This window comes from Lindgomyces ingoldianus, assembly GCF_010093535.1.
Source record: "Lindgomyces ingoldianus strain ATCC 200398 unplaced genomic scaffold BDR25scaffold_24, whole genome shotgun sequence".
Classification (NCBI taxonomy): domain Eukaryota; kingdom Fungi; phylum Ascomycota; class Dothideomycetes; order Pleosporales; family Lindgomycetaceae; genus Lindgomyces; species Lindgomyces ingoldianus.
Window position 1 is genome coordinate 229,508 of NW_022985185.1, and position 17,883 is coordinate 247,390.

Below are 17,883 nucleotides of genomic sequence, written 5' to 3' on the forward strand. Positions count from 1 at the left end.
GCTCGCCCGCCCCTTTGAACTCCCCTCCGCAGCCACCCCCTTCCGTTTCCGCTACACCTCTTACCTCGGCGAAAGGCATCCAGCAACCAACAAAGTTGTCGTCGAATTCAGTGCTTCAGACCTTCCCTCCCTCACCGCCGTCCAAAAATCCAAACTCATTAAGCTCGCTGGACCCCGCTACAACCCCTCCACCGACACCATCAAAATGTCGTGCGAACTCTACGACACACAAGCGCAAAATAAGCGATGGTTAGGCGAAAAAATCACTGCACTATTAGCTGAAGCTAAAGATGGAGAGGATACTTTTGAAGACGTGCCGTTTGATTTCAGACACCACAAGCCTAAAGTGAGACATGAGTTCCCGAAGGAGTGGATCTTGACCGAGGAGCGCAAGAAGTATTTGGAGGAGAAGAGGGCGAGCTTGCAGAAGTTGGATTACGAGAAGAGCGAGAATGGGCAATTGGTAGATGGAATGAAGATGATTGAACAGACGTTGCCGTATGTGTTGCCGAACGCGGAGCCGGTGGCTGTGCCGGTAGGTAGGGCGAGGGGGAAGACGTTGCGGTAGATGAATTGAAGGGCAAGTGTATCATGTGTATTATATCTCTAGGAGAAGCAGTTTACGATACATTGTATGTAGACAACATCGAACAGCTGGAATTGTGTGAACGTAGGAATATCATAACATATACCTACTAGAAACAGCTTCTCCCGTACATGCATGCATCTATGCTTTGCACATCTAGACCCCCCACAAAAACCCCAAAGACCCAGAAACCAAGCCTTTACCGCCATCTCCCTCATCGTCTACGCCAACAACCCCCTCCCCCTCATCTACTCTCTCCAACCCCTCTGGACCAACCCCATCCTCCCCATCAAACACCATCCCACTCAACCCCTCCCTCTCTGCCCCAATCAACGGCGCCCTCTCCCCCTTCTGTCTCGAAAAATGCCCCCCCAACACTAATCGTCAGCGTGCTCAACCCATGCACAAGAGTACTCCCCAAGACCATAAAACATGTCACCGGCCAGACCAACACCATCGCTTTTTGCCGCTCAATAGGTAGGTCGACTGGAGGATGTGGAAGTGGTAAAGATGTATCGGTTTCTAATTGCGCGTGTGCTTCTATGGCTAGGAACAGTGCGCCGACGCCCATGGGACCGAAGTGTCCGCAAAATAGCGCTTCGGAGGTTGTTTGAACTTTGGGGAGGAAGTGAAGGGAGTAGAGAGCGTAGACGATGGAGATGCGGCGGAAGAATAGGATCAGAGCTAGACAGACTAGAAGGCGGAGAGGGGTGATAGTAGTGACCGTGCCGTCAAGATAGGTGTGGACGTGGGTGAAGCTGGCCCATGGCACCATCGCGCTGAAAAAGACTAACATCGTGGAACTCAGCATTAGATCGATTATCACAGGAAGCCGGGTGTCAGCGGTAGAATTTTTGCCTGCATGCGAGAAACCAAGACCCGCAGAGAACGCGACGAGGAAATCGTCGACGCTAAGGGTGCTGGCGAGACCGACGGAGAAAATGGCAAGCAGGAATTAGAACGCGAGGTATGACGCTGGACAGATTATCCCGCGATGGTGTGAGAAAATATAGATACGATTTGCTAGGTAGCCAAGTACAAGACCCGGGGTAGTGCCCATGACACATTGGTAGAGGATGGTGATTAGGAGCCATTTTTTTAAGAACCCTCCAAAGGTGGAACGTGTGAGGATGCTGAGACCAATGTAGAGGAAGGGGAAGGATATCCCGTCGTTGTAACCGCTTTCTGCGCTTAAAAGTTTTCGGATCCGCTTTACTACCCTTGTGCTGAATTGAGAGTTTGAAAGGACGGAGGCAGCGAGGACAGGGTCGGCGGGAGCGAGGCAGGCGGAGATGATGAGGGCGGTTGTGATGTTGGTTTCGAAGAGTAGGGAGATGAAGGAGGCGCAGATGATCCAGCCGGAGGTCATCACGGGACCGAGAAGCACTCCAATGCTCTTCCAAGCTTTGGTGAAGTAGGACTCAGGAAGTCCGAGGCCGACGGCAAAGCATTAGACACCGACAACTATGCGGGCGAATTCTTGGATGACATTGTCAGTGAAACCCCATTTATAGGGAGTGAGGATTCCAAGGCCGCGTGGACCAACTAAAATGCCGAAAACGGTTGCTAAAGGCGGTTCAGAGAGATGCAAACGGTTCAGAATACAGAGGGAGAAGAGTGCATAAAGCAGTAGGAAGAAGGTGAGCACTAAGTAAGTCAGATGTGGCGGTGTTGGCTCGATTTGTGACCACAGCATCTTTGATCGGACGGCAGACCTGGCACAAAAGCTTACTGGAAAAGCTCAAAGATGTCGATTAAAGAACGTTTCGTGCTAAGTCGCTATGGACGATCAATGACGAAAGAGAAGGATTGAGACTGCGGGCGCTAGGGGGCTTGGTCAACTGTATCTGTCCAAGTTCCAGTGCGAAGTCAGCGGTACCCTTGGAAGAGCATCCAATACGGTAGATCTTATTGCACAATATTCCCAAAACCTAACAACATATCAGGATCTATCGTGAACTGCAAGCCAGTCAGAGTTTCTGTCGTTGATGTTGTTATTGTACCGCATCTGCTTACCTGAGGCAGGACAAGGAAGAGACAATTCAGAACAGGAATTCTGATCCGATTGACGTTCTCCTTAATTCCAGTAAGAGGGTTGACCGATCAAATCCGCCCTGTTAATTTCTACGTTAGGCGCGAGCTTGCTTTTGGACTTCAAGGACTGGTGGTGATGTCTGTGCGCAGGGATCTCTCGCAGATGTCTGGATTCAGCAATCGTGCTATGAAGCATGGTCCTCTTCCCTCTTCATCCATATAAACCCGAAACGCCTTCAATCGCTGAATGCAGCAGATTTTCTGTAATTGCCGTCGCGGCTGGTGTGATTAAAATACATAAAACGAAGTGTGCCCAAAAAGCCCAATTATGCAATTGTGGAAGGGTATCATGCTAGATAAAATCGTCATCGGGCGGAGGAGAGAATAAACCAAAGCGTATCCTGTGGGCCTGTACACAAGTGTGAGTTTTCCGTAGCATAGCGGAGGTTGGATTGTAGTAGCCTTACCACCGGCAGCTTTGGCAGGATAACAGCTATCGTAGCCAAGCAATTGACAGTGAAATATACAAGGTCGTAATGGGTATAATGTGTGCTGATCAGGAACAGCAAGATAGGGACACTCAATAAAAATTTCTTCGCGGGAGTGTATTGGTCTCCGTTGTCAATCTGCTCCCACATGTTGAGGTTGTCGTACGCGCCCGCGTTGAAATCGAAGGGGACACCGCGCACGTAGTGAAACATGAGGTAAGACCCAAACATGTACGAAATGTTAGTGAGGGTCCACGAAGTCTCCTGCGAAACCCCTGGGATGATGTCGAAGAGGATTTTGGCAAGGACGATGAGGACAAAGTGGATTGCCCAGGCACCTGTAGCCAGTTAGCCCTGCTGTGAACGGGCCTGGCCTGAGGAGGCTCGAGCTGCGGGGTGGAGGGGCAGTTCCCGAGTCCCAATTCACTCACCCTTCGCGTTGACCCAGTCTGCATTCAGGTTCGGGAGGGCAGACTGGTCGCTGATGTGCTCCAGGGACTCCGGAGGCTCGGTGTAGACCAAACTACTGGAGCGCCTCCTCCGCGCCTCCTTCGCATCAAAAGGCATTTTGCCAGACGATGCGCTTAATTGGCGGGGCCGCGGATCGCCGGCAAAGCTGAGGCGGGTGGTGCGGTTGAGGAGTATGGGAGACAGTTTGGCGGTGTTGACGGGGGGCTTTGGGAAAGGGTGGGACGGCGTAGGAAGGCGATCGGAAGGATGATCAAGGCTGGCGGAGAGGTCTGGAAGCAGAAGAAAGGATTAGTAGAGGACACCAGGTGTTAGGGCGGTGTGAATGAGAGCAAGTGGTCTTACTGTATACGCAACACCTTCCGCTGTGTCCGAGCTCCGGCACGGGTAAACGAATGGCGCGAGTTGCTGCGAGGCGATGAAGACGGACGGTTAAAGGGTGTGGGATGGACAGTGAGGCGGTTGTGGAGAGACAGCTTCTCCTGGATGAATGGCGGGGGGTGCGGGTGCAGTGGCAGGTGACATTTGATCGCCGCCTGCTCGACGACGTCGTTTTCCCCCAGCGGAATTCACGATGGCCCAGGCTTGGCGCGCGCGGAACCCTGGCACGCCCTGGAAAGCAGCTCCACCACCCTCAGCGCCCCACGGCCTCTCCTCGCTCCCCAATCCACCCCCGACACCTCGACATAGTCCATCGCTATGGCCTCCGACTCCGCAGCCCTGCTCGAGGGCCAGCTGCACGCTGCCACACACCCAGAGTCCGCCGACACCACACAGAAGCCGGCCGTGAAGCGATCATGGAGGTGAGGACGCGCCGAGTCAAAGGCGTCGCGATGACATTACTGACAGGAGCAGGCGCAAGTACCGCAAGATGCGCGCAAAGTTCGAGGACACAATGAACACGAGTAACACGCTGATCAAAGACGAGTACAAGGCCATCGCTCTGGCGCGCCGGCTGCAGGAGCAGAATGAGTAGGTCCCTAGTTGCCGCACCAGGTGTCGCCGCTCACTCGTTAATAGCCAGATCCTCGACGTGCTCCTGGACATGAATGAGGCCACGCGCCTGCCTGCGCACCTTAGATTCGATCTGCGCCATCTCTCCGAAAGCGACCCAGCTGTTTCCTCCCGTGAAGCTGACGCCGATCCCGATGCCGTCCAGCGGCGCATAGTCGACCTGCGAGAGGAATTGGTGGCCGGCCTCATCACGCCCGAGCAGTTCGCACAGAAAGTAGATCAGCTTCACGCCGCGCAGCCTGTGATACCCAAGCGCACACTTGCCAGCCTCGAGGCAAATACACCCTACTCAACGGAGGTCCCCGTTCCGGCGCCAGAAGGCATAATACTCGGTGAACATGCTCCCGGATACATGTCACCAGTCCACGAAGAAGAGTACCTTCTTGCAATCGATGCCGTTCTCGAAAACCCGGCGGCATACGACCCCAATGCCCACGACGGGCGACCGCTCCGCATCCCCCCAACCCACCCCATCCCAAATGACAAAGAGCTCTCGTTGCGGAACCCCGACAGCGTCTACAATTGGCTCAGGAAAAATCAACCACAAGTCTTCCTCCAAGACAAAGACCCACATCATCCCGAGAACCTGTCAGAGAAGTCATCAGCTCGGCCAGGGAATGTGCCTGGTCGAGGAGGCAAGCGTCCGTCCGCAGTTTCTACCAGCACACCTGGCCCGAAAACCGAACAGGATGCATTAGACGAGGAAATAGGCTTCATTCCCGAGACAGGTACAGGAAGCACAAAGCGCAGGCGAGGAGGCGACAAGGACGACGATCCTGCATACAGACCCAAGGGAGGCGCGAGTCGGCCAGCAAAGAGAAAGAGGGAAGATGGAGATCCTGTAGGGAAGGGGGGAAGGAAGAAGGCCAACAGGGCTAGCGGCGGAATCACCACGAACTGATCATGTTGATGGGAGAGAGGTAAGATGAGGTAAGCCTGTAAGATTTATCCCTTGGCATTGTTCAAATCTTTATACTGGGAGTATGGGTTCGACTGGGCTGGGGCTATATGGAGCCAAAGCGCTTGCGTCTTCACAGAGACGTTGGCATGGCTCAGTAGTGACAGAAATATGTACTATCACATAGGGATGGCACAGGCAGGCGCAGCATGGGTTAGATACCCCAAATCTTTTCATCAGGCCTGTGAGCACCCGTGGGCGCGATTGGATCTTATCACGTGAAGTGGCCATTGCCTTGAATGGCAGGCGCGTTCCATGTCCCGGATTTTTGAACTTGAATATTCCGACACCATCACCGTTTATCGTCTCTTTTCGCTCGCTATGACGTCTCATCTACTCTCTGGTGCCTCGACACCGCCCTGTCTAGTTACTTCCTCGATCTTTGGCGGTGCTCAACAAGCCAAGCTGACTAGTATTTCCGAGACTAGCTTTGGGATGCAGTGTGAGATTGTGTGTGAAAGGCCAGCAGCTAAGGTTATATTTGAAGGGATCAGCTTTGACCCAAAATCATTCAGGAGGGTCGATTCGATCCCTTGCAAACTTTCTCGAGCTACTCGTGGTCATGTTTAACAGAACGAGCAACTTACCCAGGGGGGTCACCTGGCCGTACAGTACTGCAGTACATCAAATTTAGTACTAGTTAGTAGGTAAAGAGGTTGTGGTCAGTACAGTAACCGTATGTGAGACCCTGTTACTAGCCGTTTATGGTAGTCTGTACAGATTTCGGGTAGAGTAGAGGCGCCCGCTCGGCCGCAGGAGGCGCAGATGGCGCAGAGGGCACAGAGGGAATAGAGGGCGCAGAGGCTTTAGGGTAGCCAGAAACTAATAGAGATTATGCAAATCTGGCATGTTTTGTTAGCAGTTTGCTAAGAAACTCCACAACACTCTTTATACGCCTCATAATGTTACTTAGTACGTTACCTGCTAGCCTTAAGCCTCTTGGCGCATTGCTAACTCTCAGGCCTCGGGCAGTCAATCTGCCTCTAAGAAGGCGCCTGTTCACTATCCTGTCGCATTTTACACACAATAATTAGGGCTATAGAGCTACAAAAGAACCACCCATGTAATAAAGTAGTAAGTAGCAAGTTAACTAAGCTAGCAGTGTACATTAAACGTAAGGAATGCAGCTTAAGAAGAGGACCAATTTACTTCTGGTCCCAATATTCCCTCTTAATTAGGTTAGATGCTCCGTAAACGGCCCGTTCTACTCTGTACAGTACAGAATACGATCTTCAATTCACCCGTTATGGAGTACTGCTAGTTGCCTCCCTCATCTACTCAGTACAGTTAGTAATTGCAAGCGGTTTGAACAGTACAGCACACCGTACAGCCTCAAAACTACTCCGCTAAGTACGGATGTCCACGCTGAATGCAATGGAAAATGGCTAATGAACATATAAGTTTACTACCCTTTGGTTACACGTTCGCTAGGGGCTGTTGCAAAGGCTGACCAGGCCGGTTCTGCCAGCGTTGACTGTCCAACAACCAAATGCAGGTACCCTGACTTCACCTCCCTGACAGTCTGCTCAAGATGCGAAGAAGAGACTGTTCGAATCACAGGCTTCAACTGTACAGGTTTCTGGTCTTACTCAGAAGGAAATACACCATGTTTTCACCAAAGGTGCAGCAGCTGCACTTAGTTTGAGCAAGCCCTGCCTAGCATATCGCTTGATTTTGAAGACAATTCCATTGTCATGAACCAGGGCGGATAAAGGCTTCCTGAAATTCTATATAGACATACTAGTGGGAAATTTTGAACTCCTCAAACGTCCGGGTTTATACCGGCACGGCAAAATAGAAGTGATAGGACGAATGGTTGCTTTTAAGTCGAACGGAGGATGAATGGTGGAATTCTTAACGACCAGCGAGGAGCCTTTGAAACTTGCAAATACAACCCTTTCTTCCTTCACGTGCTTCAACTTGACGACGGATTTCACCTTGCACAACTATGGCTGAGGAATCCATATAAACGACAGAAAGTTGCGCTACAGTCTTAGTCTTTTTGCTCCTAAGTATAAAAATAACATGCATCGCAATGGACGTATGGCGACTGGAAAAGTCGAAGATACTGCGCTCCTACTCCTTAACGAACTAGATAGAGGAAATGTGTGGCGCGAGAGTACGGATTAACTAGATTTAATACGCTCTAATGGGTGAAACCTTGGCCATTTCCTAATATCTAATTTGACTCGTTGGTACTTTGAAGAAGCTATTGGAGCAAGTTCCTGAAAGGGCCGAACGAAAATTACGGAGAGCCTTTCCGTTGCATCGCCGCCGCGATGTTTGATGTGATATAGAGTCCTCAGAATCTGAAGGTTACCAAGGTCTCCGTTACGGTATATTGGCCGGAGATCTTTCTTGAATTGAGTTGGACGTGGCTTTCTATCCCGTTCTCTATCGTGCTTCCCTCGATCGTGTTCCTCATATTTTCGATATTTGATAGGGGGAAGTGACCTTATTTGCACAAGACTTCAGCTCTACCTTCTCTCTTCGAGGGAAACGCATCACGATCTGATGCGAGTTCCTAAGACTAAGAGGGTCTATTGGGGAAAAGACGACGGAGGTTACGGCAGCCCCTAGCCTGCTAACCTGTGGAACCTCTATTATCGTCGATCCCCGAGAACTTTTCCTCTTGTCCATTGCATGTCCACATTGCTATAAACGTTGGAGTACCATATTTTATCTCTCTTTGCAGCATGAAACATTTGCTCGATACTGACGCGCAATACTACCTTCAACCATCACTAAAATATCACATGCAATCAATCTCCGAAACCAGCTTATTTGCTCCCAAACTTATTTGCAACCTTGTTCGTATCTCCTTACTGCCGAAGGTTAGCTCTAATTTAACTATCCACCTAGCTGCTGATGTTATCATATCATCCCTTCGTTCATGTAATCATAAATTACTGCACTTAAAATGCAGCTCTTGTTACGCCCAAAGACGCGATTTTCGAGGGGCGGCAACGACGGGCTACGGGGCAGAACAGAGCAGGCATAATGCCCGTGATGACGTCACCCTGTTTACCGTTTCGTGGTTGAAGGGAAGTGTCTATACACATACATATTCGAGTCGTTTCAGAGATTCCTCGCATGCTTGTAGGGATTGTGGGTTGGTGTTTGGAACGTTAAGATTTCAGGAGAATGAGGAAATTTGAGTTGCGTGGAAGTCTGAGCGAGGATTGCTCCTGGTTTCACGCAAAGAAGGCTGCATTATGTATTCCGTGGATGTGTGTGAAGCATTTGCACAATAAGTTTACCGCTAGCCTAAGTTAGAAGGCGATCCGGGAACTAGTCAATTGCAGAGTAAGCGCTAAGCTGTGAAGTCACGTTGCGCGTCTAGATTAGCTTCAACCAACATCTCTATTCACTTCGCGAACCCAGGCCTTACATTCAGCTCCTTGCACTACTATGCTGAATTTTGACTCTGTTCTATCTTAAGTTTGCGAAGAAATACAATACATCCCCTAAAGACTGGTCCTAGCATCTGGACATGTCCGAAAACTCGACTCAATGTGGAGCCATAAAATCGACCTGAAATGATTCTAATATGTTGCACTAACCTTCGAATAAAAGCCAGAGAGCTGGCGGTAAGTTGGCCAAATTACCCTCCGTGTATTCAGTCTGTCCATCCAGGTTGTCTGTATGCACTCTTCGCCGCCACCACCCGTCCCACGGCCTCCATGCTCGCCCCCCCCATGATCTCAAACACGGCCACATCTGCCTTGACCTCTTTGGCGAACCAGCTTCGCAGCTCTACGGAAAGCAGCGAATCTACTCCATATGCATGCAATGGTTTACTCGTCTCGATGTCCTCTACTCCAATTGACAGCGCCTTAGACAGCTTGCGGCTCAGGCCATCGACTACCAGCTCACCCGCCTCAGCTAGGGACGTGGCAATGGCAAAAGCAGCGGCATAATCGATCGAATTCTGAGCGTTGGTGCTAGAGGCTGTGTGCGTATCATCAAGGCCCATGTGATGCATGTACCGGAACATGGGACGGTACAGTAGGGCAGGTACGTCCGTTCCTTTGGCCCGTAAGCTGGCTGGAGTCGCGAGGCCGACCATGGTCTGGCAGGCGAGTGGCATTGCAATAGGCAAGCTTGGATTGCAGTAATGATCTAGCACAGCCACGAACTCCGGTGTTGCGATGGGCATCATGATTCCGGACGCCGCAAAGGCTTTGGTGAGAAACTCGCTTTCGGCGATAATTCCCTCGTCTTGCATCCAGCCTAAATCGATGGAGACGGCTTTTTGGCCGCGACTAACACGATGCCTTGCCAACGCATCGAGATAGGTGCTTCCGGCGGCGTAATTGGCTTGCGCCCCTGAGCCGTGGATCCCAACGAGAGAAGAGAGCATGATGAAGAAGTCGAGGTTGGGCAGGAGGCGATGAAGGTTCCAGGATCCCTGGACCTTGGGCTTGATAGCGAGGTCCCAGTCTGGGAATGTCATTTTTTCGAAAATGATATCCTGCGACTCTGTAAGCATAACCATCTCTCAAAAACATCTTGTAGGAGGACTCTACTGACCTTGAGAACCATTGCGCCCTGAATACAACCCTTGACTGGAGGCATAGTCTTCTTGCACTCGTTTAGTACGGCCTCCAGTCGACCGAAGTTTGTAACGTCGCACGCGGGAGCTTCAACACGAACGCCTTGAGATTGAAGCTCTTCTACTAGAGCAGCTGCTTGCTCGGAACGAGCTCCGGAACGAGACAATAGTAGCAGATTCTTTGCTCCGCGGCGCGCCATCCATCGAGCACTAGCACGGGCAACTCCCCCGAAGCCACCAGCAATGAGATAAGTCGCATCTTTCTCGAAGTAATAGCTCGGTTTTGTGTCAAGGACAGTCTGAGATGTCAGTAGACATTCTTTTCCTTTGGGATAGATTTCTGGGTATACTCACTAATACTTTATCCTCCTTCCTCATCTCAATGACGATCTTGCCGATATTCTTTCCGCTCTGCATGTAGCGGAAAGCATCCTCAATATCAGAGACAGAATAGGTATGGAGCGGCTGCGAGACTTGCACTTTCTTTTGTTCTGTTAATTTCAATACTGCTTCCAACGACTTTCGCACGAATGCTGGGCGCTCCTTGGAGATGCTGACGAGGTCGACCGCGCTGAAAGAGACATTCCGAGCGAACTGCTTCATGGGCAGACTCGAGTGACCGTGAATATCTCGTTTTCCAATTTCAACAAAACGACCAAAGCTTGCCATGCATTCCCAGGTCGCAACGAGTGACTTCCCAGCTAAAGAGTTCAGCACGACGTCGACCCCATGGCCGTTTGTCACACGCATGATTCCTTGCGCAAACGTCGTGTTTCTGCTGTAGAAGATGTGGTCTTCCTGGATCCCATAGTGGTCGATGAGCAGCTTTTTCTTCCTTTCGGAACTGACTGTTACGAACACTTCAGCGCCGATATGTTGCGCGATCTGAACGGCCGCCTGGCCAGTTCCACCGGCAGCTGCGTGGATCAACACAGACTCCCCTTTTTGCAGACGAGCTACCTCCACTAAGGAATGATAGGCGGTGATGGCACAGCAGGGTAAACCAGCTGCTGCTGCAAAGGAGAGACCGTCTGGAATCTTCATAACTAGCTGGACATTTGTGCGTGCGTACGACTTGAAACAGTCGAAGACCACTCCACAGACACGATCACCGGGCTTTAGATCTGCGGTCTCGCTACCGACCCGGGTGACGATTCCGGCGCATTCGGCGCCGATGATGGTCTGATTGATTCGTCCTAAGGCCGTAAGGCAATCCATGAAATTGACACCAGTCGCCGTGACCTCGATTTCAACCTCATCGCTTGCCAATGGAATTTTCACTGCCTTATCTTCGAGGAAGCGGAGGGAATCCAAGAGACCAGGCGTTTCGAAATTCAAGGCCAAAGCGGGTCCAGCACCGAAGGGCAGCATTTCAGTCTTCTGTGTGGCAGTTGTGTTCTGGATCTCAAGGTTCATGTGGTTCGCTTCTACGATTCTGTTCGCACAAAGCATGCCGTTCTCTTCAATATACTCAGTCTCGAAGTCGTTAATGGATGTAAAGAGTGTTTTCTTGACTACTTTCATAATGTGCTTGAGATGGGATTCTTCTGGTCGTGTTGATTCCAGGCTCAATGTCACCGCCTTTAACAGGCCGTTTTCTGTTCGAAGGGTCCTTAGCAAGCCTTGCGCGATGTGGAAGTCAGGTTGCTCCATAGAGGCACCACCACCGTTATTGGCCCAAACGATGCCCTTGGCCCTGGACAGCACCGATCGGTATGCATTGAAGGTGTCTTCGTCTAGGTTGTGAAGAAGGGGGACGTGCAGCTCCGTCAGGAAGATACAGAATCTTTCGGCAAGATCATCCATTTGGGCCGCTCGCGCAAGCATGACAACTTCACACTTTGGACTACCCAGAGATTTCAATGAGTCTTGGAGCTGTAGCGCAAGACTCTGCTCCATCAGGGGACCATCCTTGACAACGATCAGTGTCTTTGGTATCGCCACTGACTCTGGCTGCTGCTCTAACGATGTCGAGACCATGATACTCAGCTCCTGGCATGTCGGGTCGCGGTAATCGGAAAGCACGAGATCAACGCCAGAGAAACCGTTTCGGCCAAGGACGCGATCCCATTTCTGTGGCGTCATGGTCGGACCCCACTCCCGGTAATCGTCGGTACTTAGCCACCATCCGGGAAGGAGGCCGAAAGAGAATCCGGATCGTCCAAAATCCCCGGTTCCTTCCAGGAGGACTAGCTTGCCGCCAGGCTTGAGAAGCGCATGGACGTTCTTTAACGTCACGTCCATATGCTTCGTGGCATGGAGAACATTGGCGGCAACGATCAAGTCATACGTTCCCTTCTCATAGCCCTGCTTCGAGACGTCGCATTCGATGTCGAGGACCTTGTACTGCATTTTCGAACTGTACTCTTTGAAGTCTTCCTTTGCACCCTCGAAGAAGGCAGGGGAGATATCGGTAAAGTCAAATTGGGAACACCGGGGTGTAGACGATTTATCGTCTCCATACATCATGAGGGGCTTGATGATGTATGCGGTTGTGCCGCCCGTTCCTGCTCCAATCTCCAACGCTTTCAGACCCGGGGTTTTGTGCGCTAAAAGATCCATGAGCTTGATAAATTGTCCCGAGAGCCGAGCATTGATCTCAAGATAGTAGTTCTTGGCTAGATCACCTTGGAAAAGAAGGTTCAGGGGATCGACCTCGCCCTTGAGAATCTGGACCAAGTGTCGAGCCACTTCGGTGTAGAACTTTCCTTCGCTGCTCGAAGTTTCTAGAAATTTGTGGAGTCTCTCAAGATGCATAGGGTCGTCCAAGCGGGACGACCACTCCGGCCGTGCATGAAGCAGTGTGCCAGCTTCGTACTTCTCCACTTGACGTTCCATCCAGCGGACATACTGCTGTCTTGATCCATCGATCTCGGCGTTTCCAAGGACTTGAAGAGTCTTCTTGATGGAGGCAAACAAGAAGAAGGCCAAGTCTTGGTAGTAGTCTCGGGGCTCTTCTGCAGGCCAACAGTCCTCGAAGTAGAGATCTGCCTGCTTTTGTTCCAGGAAGTCAACATCTGGTTTCCAATCCATGTTGTAGCATAACTGCCTCATCGAGGACTGCCCCTCCGTATCAGTCTCGCCCTGGGAGATGTTGGTGGTTTCGAGGACGTCCACTGAAGCTAGGACCTTACGTGTTGTTTTGTCTACTGCAAACATCGCAGACTCAGTCTGACGATAGCCCTTTGAAACGGGATGGGATGAAGCACAAATTGAAGTTGAGTCGGCGCAAGAGAGCCCCGACGCCGACAACCAAAGGTTGGTGATGCGGGTTGGCACCGTTGTCGGAATAGCCTCTTTGCCTCCTTGAGTCAACCCTACCAAGCAAAGCTGAATTAAGGCATCGAGAGTGGTCGGGTGGACGACGTGGGGCTGAGGGTAGTTGGCATGATCTTGCTCTTTCCACTGAAAGACAGCAATATCAGCTATAGTTTCGCTCTGGGCATTACAAGAGACATTGCTGAGCGTTCTGAAAGAAGGGCCAAAACTGAGGCCCATCGCCTTGAGATGCTCGTAGAGAGTTTCCGAATCAACAGTGTCGGCGCAACGCTCCTGCCGAGTTTCGTACAGTTTCTCGAAGCGATGTAAGTTCTCTTGCGCTTCCTTTCCAACATCTACCTCGGTAATGGTATCCTCAAGCTCGAGCTGGACTGTTCCTCGGCAGTTCTCAGACCAGGTGTCATCCTCGAAGGTGCAGATTCGAAACTCAGACAGTGCTGCATCTTTATCATAGGCGTCTTGGACTGGCCGAATGTAAATCTGAACGTCGGCTCCTTCTTGGTTGGAAGGAATATTCAAGGTCTTCTGGAATGTTGCGTTCTTAATCCGGTAGCCGACAATTTTCTTGGAGGGATCGGCTAACTGACGAGCACCTTCTATAGCCATGACAAGCATACCCGCCGCTGGATATATCACGTTGCCATTGACCTGATGGTCCTCGACCCAAGGAACTTGGGAGATTTTAATGACGTTACGCCATCTGGCTTCTAATGGATTCCAATCAGAAACCCGAGTTCCGATAAGGTCATGACGAGGATGCGTTCGTAGCCTGAACTCCTTGCTCAGCCGACTCTCATGCCAGTAATTCTGAGAGTGGTCGAAGGGATACTCTGGAAGATCTGGCAGAGCCATGAACCGGTTGGTGATCTTCATTCTGGCCTCGTTGACATTGGCAACTTCGACGGGGTATCCAAGGCAGTAAAGTTTTCCGATAGCGGTTAGCGTGGTCTCTAAAGCAGGCACATTTCGCGTTAGGGCCGAACAGTAGCTAACCTCATTGGCCCTCGAGGTGATCTTCAGAATGTCTTTGGCGGGTCCTTGGAGAGCGGAATGAGGGCCAAGCTCAAGGAGGTCGGAGACCACGACTGTGCTTCTAGATGCCGCGCCCAATTTTTTCTTCCCTGATTTGTCGGAACTCGATGCCAATTGCCCGAGTGCCTCAGAAAATCGAACTGGGGAGGTAAGATTTCTGACCCAGTATTCTCCTCGACTGAGTTCACTGGCGGAGGTCAACCTCCCAGTCACGGATGATACCATGGTTTGGGTTCCTTTGAGAGGTGTGCCAGGCTCCAAATGCTCTATTGCTTCGAGATACTCACCAGCGATCCGTTCCATATGCTGTGAGTGATATGCAACGTCGACTAGCAATTTGCGGGCAAACACTGAGTCGGCATCGAGGAGTAGCTTGAGGGCATCGACTTGATCCTGATCTCCAGATACGGTTACACTCTTTGGACTGTTGACACATGCAACTACAATCCCAGTGTGTCGGAACTCGAGCGCAACTTTCTGGATATAGGGTCGGACATCAAGCTCTGAGAGCCCGACCGCGATCATCGCTCCAGATACAACTCCAGATTTGGCCATGGTCGCGGAGAGTTTACCCCTAAAGTATGCTACTTTGCAGGCGGAACGAAGTGAAAGAGCCCCCATACAGTATGCGGCGGCAATTTCACCTGACGAATGGCCGACCACTGCCGCAGGAGTGATATTGAAACTTCGGAGGAGTTCAATAAGCGCAATTTGCAAAGCTGTGCAAAGCGGCTGGCTGAACTCGGGTCGATTCACGTTGGATATCGATTTGTCCTTGTGCATTTCCTCTATGAGAGACCATGGACAGCCCATATCCTCAAGATACATCTCTGCCATTTGAAGAGTCGTCTTATAGACTGGATACGCCATCAGATCTCGGCCCATTCCAGCGTATTGTGCCCCTTGTCCAGTGAATATATATGCGAGACCTAGGTTTTGCTTGGAGCGAACGGCTTTCGACAATCGGAGTCCACCTTGCAGTTGGCCAATACTAGTAGAGATTGCGAAAGATTTCCAAGGGAAGGCACTCCGCCGGACAGCTAAAGTGTAAGCAAGACTACTGAAGTACTCTTGCTCCTCGCCCGCTTTGATCGATAAGCTCTTGAAGTACTCGCTGTAAGTTTTCTCTAGTCGACTTAGGCCGCCCTCGTCGGCTGCTGACCAGACAAGAAGCCTTGGTCTTGCATCCTCTATAGGGATTCCGTTGGTCCCACTGAGAGAAACAGGGGGTATGACAGCATTGCTTAGCTCTTCTATTGAAGGAGGCAATTCCCGTGTGTGGTGGAAGCCCCGAAGTCCTCGGAGCCTAAGGAAGTTATATGCGTCGTCGATGACTGCATGTGAGTTCGAACCACCAAAGCCGAACGAGTTAACGGACGCTCGACGTAAGCCATTTTCAGGCCACGGAACACATTTCAGAGGGAACTAAGAGAGCCGTCAGAAATGGTCAACTCGATTAGGGTGCTGCAGGGCTTACGCGAATATTAAGCGCGGGAGCATCGATCTTTGGGTTTGGCTTTTCAAAGTTTGTGTTTGGGGGAATTACTCCCTTCTCGAGGCAGATGATCGTCTTGATCAGTCCTGCAATTCCACTAGCTCCTTCGAGATGGCCTATGTTTGATTTTACTGCACCGCTACACTGCTAGTTAGCCTTGCGTCAAAAATTGCTCGGGTCACTGTTGTATACGTACATGTACAAAGGATCTTCCGGACTGCGGTACTTGGAAAATGCAGCTCCGATAGCACCAACTTCAATAGGATCTCCGATGGCCGTCCCTGTCCCGTGTGCCTCGAAGAAACGAGTGACACCCAGGTCCAGGCCAGCCTTTTCATAACATTCGCGAATCAAAATTTCCTGTGCTTGTGCACTTGGTTGAGTAATCCCAGGGGTTCTGCCATCCGAATTCGAACCTGTTGATCGAATGACTCCTCTGATTGTATCACCGTCCCGGAGTGCATCAGATAGACGCTTGATGACGACCACACCACACCCTTCTCCTCGAGCGTACCCGTTAGCGCGAGAGTCGAAACTCCAACATCGGCTGTCTGGAGAAAGGAAACCCATATTGCCAAGGAAAAGGTACGGCTCGAGGCCTAAGATGTTACTTGCTCCAGCAACGAGCGCCTGGACTTGCCGTTAGCCTACCGTCTAAAGCATCTTCTACAGGACAAAGGATGGTATACCATATCTGCATCGCCATTCCGCAGACCCTGGCATGCCATATCAAGCGCCATCATACTACTAGAGCAGGCAGAGTCGAGGTGAATGCTTGGCCCAGTAAGGTTGAAGAACCATGATAACCTATTCGCAAGGATGCTTATGGCTACACCCGTGGCGGCATATTTAGGAAGGGTATCATTGTCCTTAAAGACCATCTGGCGATAGTCGTCTGTAAAACTGCCAGTATGGACCGATGTCTTTGAGCCATTGGCCTTCTCTAGTGGAATACCAGCTAAACGCAGTTAGTTATGACTATCGAGCGAGCAATAACTACAAACCATTTTCGAGAGCACGATACGCAGTCTCAAGCAGTGTCCGCTGCTGGACATCCATGGCGGCGGCCTCAGCCGAAGTAATGGAGAAGAATGGGGCATCGAAGAGCCCCAGGCTCTCTTTGAGGAAATGCCCTCCTCGAGGGTATATCTAGGACTGACTTAGCACGCATGCTCCTTCTTGCTAATATTTATTGAAGGGCTCTCACAGTATCATCTCGTGTCTTGTCTGGGCTATAGAATGCATCGATGTTGATTCTGTCTTTGGGGATCTCAGTCATAGCACATCTTTTCTCCACAAGCATTTGCCAGAATGCTTCTGGGGAGGTTGCCTCCTCGGGAAATTTTAGAGAGAAGCCAATAACAGCAAGGGGTTCTAGCAAATCATCCTCGGCCGAGGAGTAAGTGCTTCGGGCGATGGCATTCGGCGACTTGGCTGCAAAGTATTCGGGGGGCGACCTCGAACGGCTCCGGTCGACATGATGGTATAGAAGGCCGGGTGCCATGGCAATTAACAAGGAGAAGTTGAAGTCTAATTGGTCTATCGGTCTAGTAACACGTATTGAGCAACGCGAAATGGTTGTAAGGATCAATTGCACAAAGGTTGCGTCGGATTGCGTGCTCGCAGTTTGGGGAATCTGGGCAAGCTTAAGTAGAGAATAGGCGCCTGCTTCCAAATCACTCCCTCTCTACTCCAGTTCTTCCCTCCATCATCATCTCCCGGAATTGAGCTTGCTCCGAACTTGCCGCGTCCATCTTCCTCCTTTCGGAACGCCTTTGATTATGGGCCCAGCGTCACCGTGGGCTGGGCTGGATCCTGCGAAATCGACACATTCTTCCCCGACTGGCTTAGTATCTTGATAATACATCGGACGAAGCCCTTCGAAGCCGACGACAGGCATGGACCAACACTGCACAAAAGAGTCTAACCGAGTGGCTGACGTTACCGCGGGATGGGCTTGGATCCTACGAGGTC

The 17,883-nt window shown here is 51.0% G+C and overlaps 4 protein-coding genes across 4 annotated transcripts; 2 read left to right on the plus strand and 2 right to left on the minus strand.

Moving 5' to 3' along the window:
- Window positions 1–435: 435 nt before the first annotated feature.
- Window positions 436–4,086, minus strand: BDR25DRAFT_335329 (ORMDL-domain-containing protein; the record flags this gene model as incomplete). Its single annotated transcript, XM_033693001.1, has 9 exons — window positions 3,922–4,086; window positions 3,540–3,848; window positions 3,088–3,446; window positions 2,504–2,602; window positions 2,049–2,282; window positions 1,549–2,006; window positions 1,001–1,506; window positions 863–963; window positions 436–606 (listed from the first exon to the last, which is right to left on the minus strand). Exons 2-9 carry the CDS (start codon window positions 3,673–3,675, stop codon window positions 436–438), a joined length of 2,064 nt encoding a protein of 687 aa, XP_033545304.1. The 5' UTR covers window positions 3,676–3,848; window positions 3,922–4,086.
- Window positions 4,027–5,686, plus strand: BDR25DRAFT_265126 (uncharacterized protein). Its single transcript, XM_033686897.1, has 3 exons — window positions 4,027–4,379; window positions 4,432–4,548; window positions 4,597–5,686. Exons 1-3 carry the CDS (start codon window positions 4,276–4,278, stop codon window positions 5,489–5,491), a joined length of 1,116 nt encoding a protein of 371 aa, XP_033545305.1. The 5' UTR covers window positions 4,027–4,275; the 3' UTR covers window positions 5,492–5,686.
- Window positions 5,687–5,803: 117 nt separating this feature from the next.
- BDR25DRAFT_357392 (uncharacterized protein) lies at window positions 5,804–7,643 on the plus strand (the record flags this gene model as incomplete). Its single annotated transcript, XM_033695796.1, has 11 exons — window positions 5,804–6,067; window positions 6,122–6,159; window positions 6,215–6,258; window positions 6,305–6,359; window positions 6,521–6,557; window positions 6,732–6,799; window positions 6,831–6,898; window positions 6,950–7,169; window positions 7,252–7,316; window positions 7,376–7,527; window positions 7,608–7,643. 11 exons carry the CDS (start codon window positions 5,804–5,806, stop codon window positions 7,641–7,643), a joined length of 1,047 nt encoding a protein of 348 aa, XP_033545306.1.
- Window positions 7,644–8,902: 1,259 nt separating this feature from the next.
- Window positions 8,903–17,514, minus strand: BDR25DRAFT_265129 (reducing type I polyketide synthase). The gene is made up of 8 exons (XM_033686898.1): window positions 17,117–17,514; window positions 16,914–17,058; window positions 16,599–16,867; window positions 16,106–16,539; window positions 15,892–16,048; window positions 10,458–15,839; window positions 10,082–10,402; window positions 8,903–10,022 (listed from the first exon to the last, which is right to left on the minus strand). The coding sequence occupies exons 1-8, from the start codon at window positions 17,411–17,413 to the stop codon at window positions 9,168–9,170; spliced, it is 7,860 nt and encodes a 2,619-aa protein (XP_033545307.1). The 5' UTR covers window positions 17,414–17,514; the 3' UTR covers window positions 8,903–9,167.
- Between the last annotated feature and the right edge of the window lie 369 nt (window positions 17,515–17,883).

What these genes read in the sequence shown, in the direction of transcription:
- BDR25DRAFT_265126 (XM_033686897.1), top strand. Translation starts at nt 4,276, where the DNA reads ATGGCCTCCGACTCCGCAGCCCTGCTCGAGGGCCAGCTGCACGCTGCC. An exon ending in GCCGTGAAGCGATCATGGAG is followed by an intron (nt 4,380 to 4,431) that starts GTGAGGACGCGC and finishes TGACAGGAGCAG; the next exon opens with GCGCAAGTACCGCAAGATGC. An exon ending in CGGCTGCAGGAGCAGAATGA is followed by an intron (nt 4,549 to 4,596) that starts GTAGGTCCCTAG and finishes ACTCGTTAATAG; the next exon opens with CCAGATCCTCGACGTGCTCC.
- BDR25DRAFT_265129 (XM_033686898.1), bottom strand. Translation starts at nt 17,413, where the DNA reads ATGGCACCCGGCCTTCTATACCATCATGTCGACCGGAGCCGTTCGAGG. An exon ending in GGAATGGCGATGCAGATATG is followed by an intron (nt 16,540 to 16,598) that starts GTATACCATCCT and finishes CGGCAAGTCCAG; the next exon opens with GCGCTCGTTGCTGGAGCAAG. An exon ending in AGGGCGCAATGGTTCTCAAG is followed by an intron (nt 10,023 to 10,081) that starts GTCAGTAGAGTC and finishes ACAGAGTCGCAG; the next exon opens with GATATCATTTTCGAAAAAAT.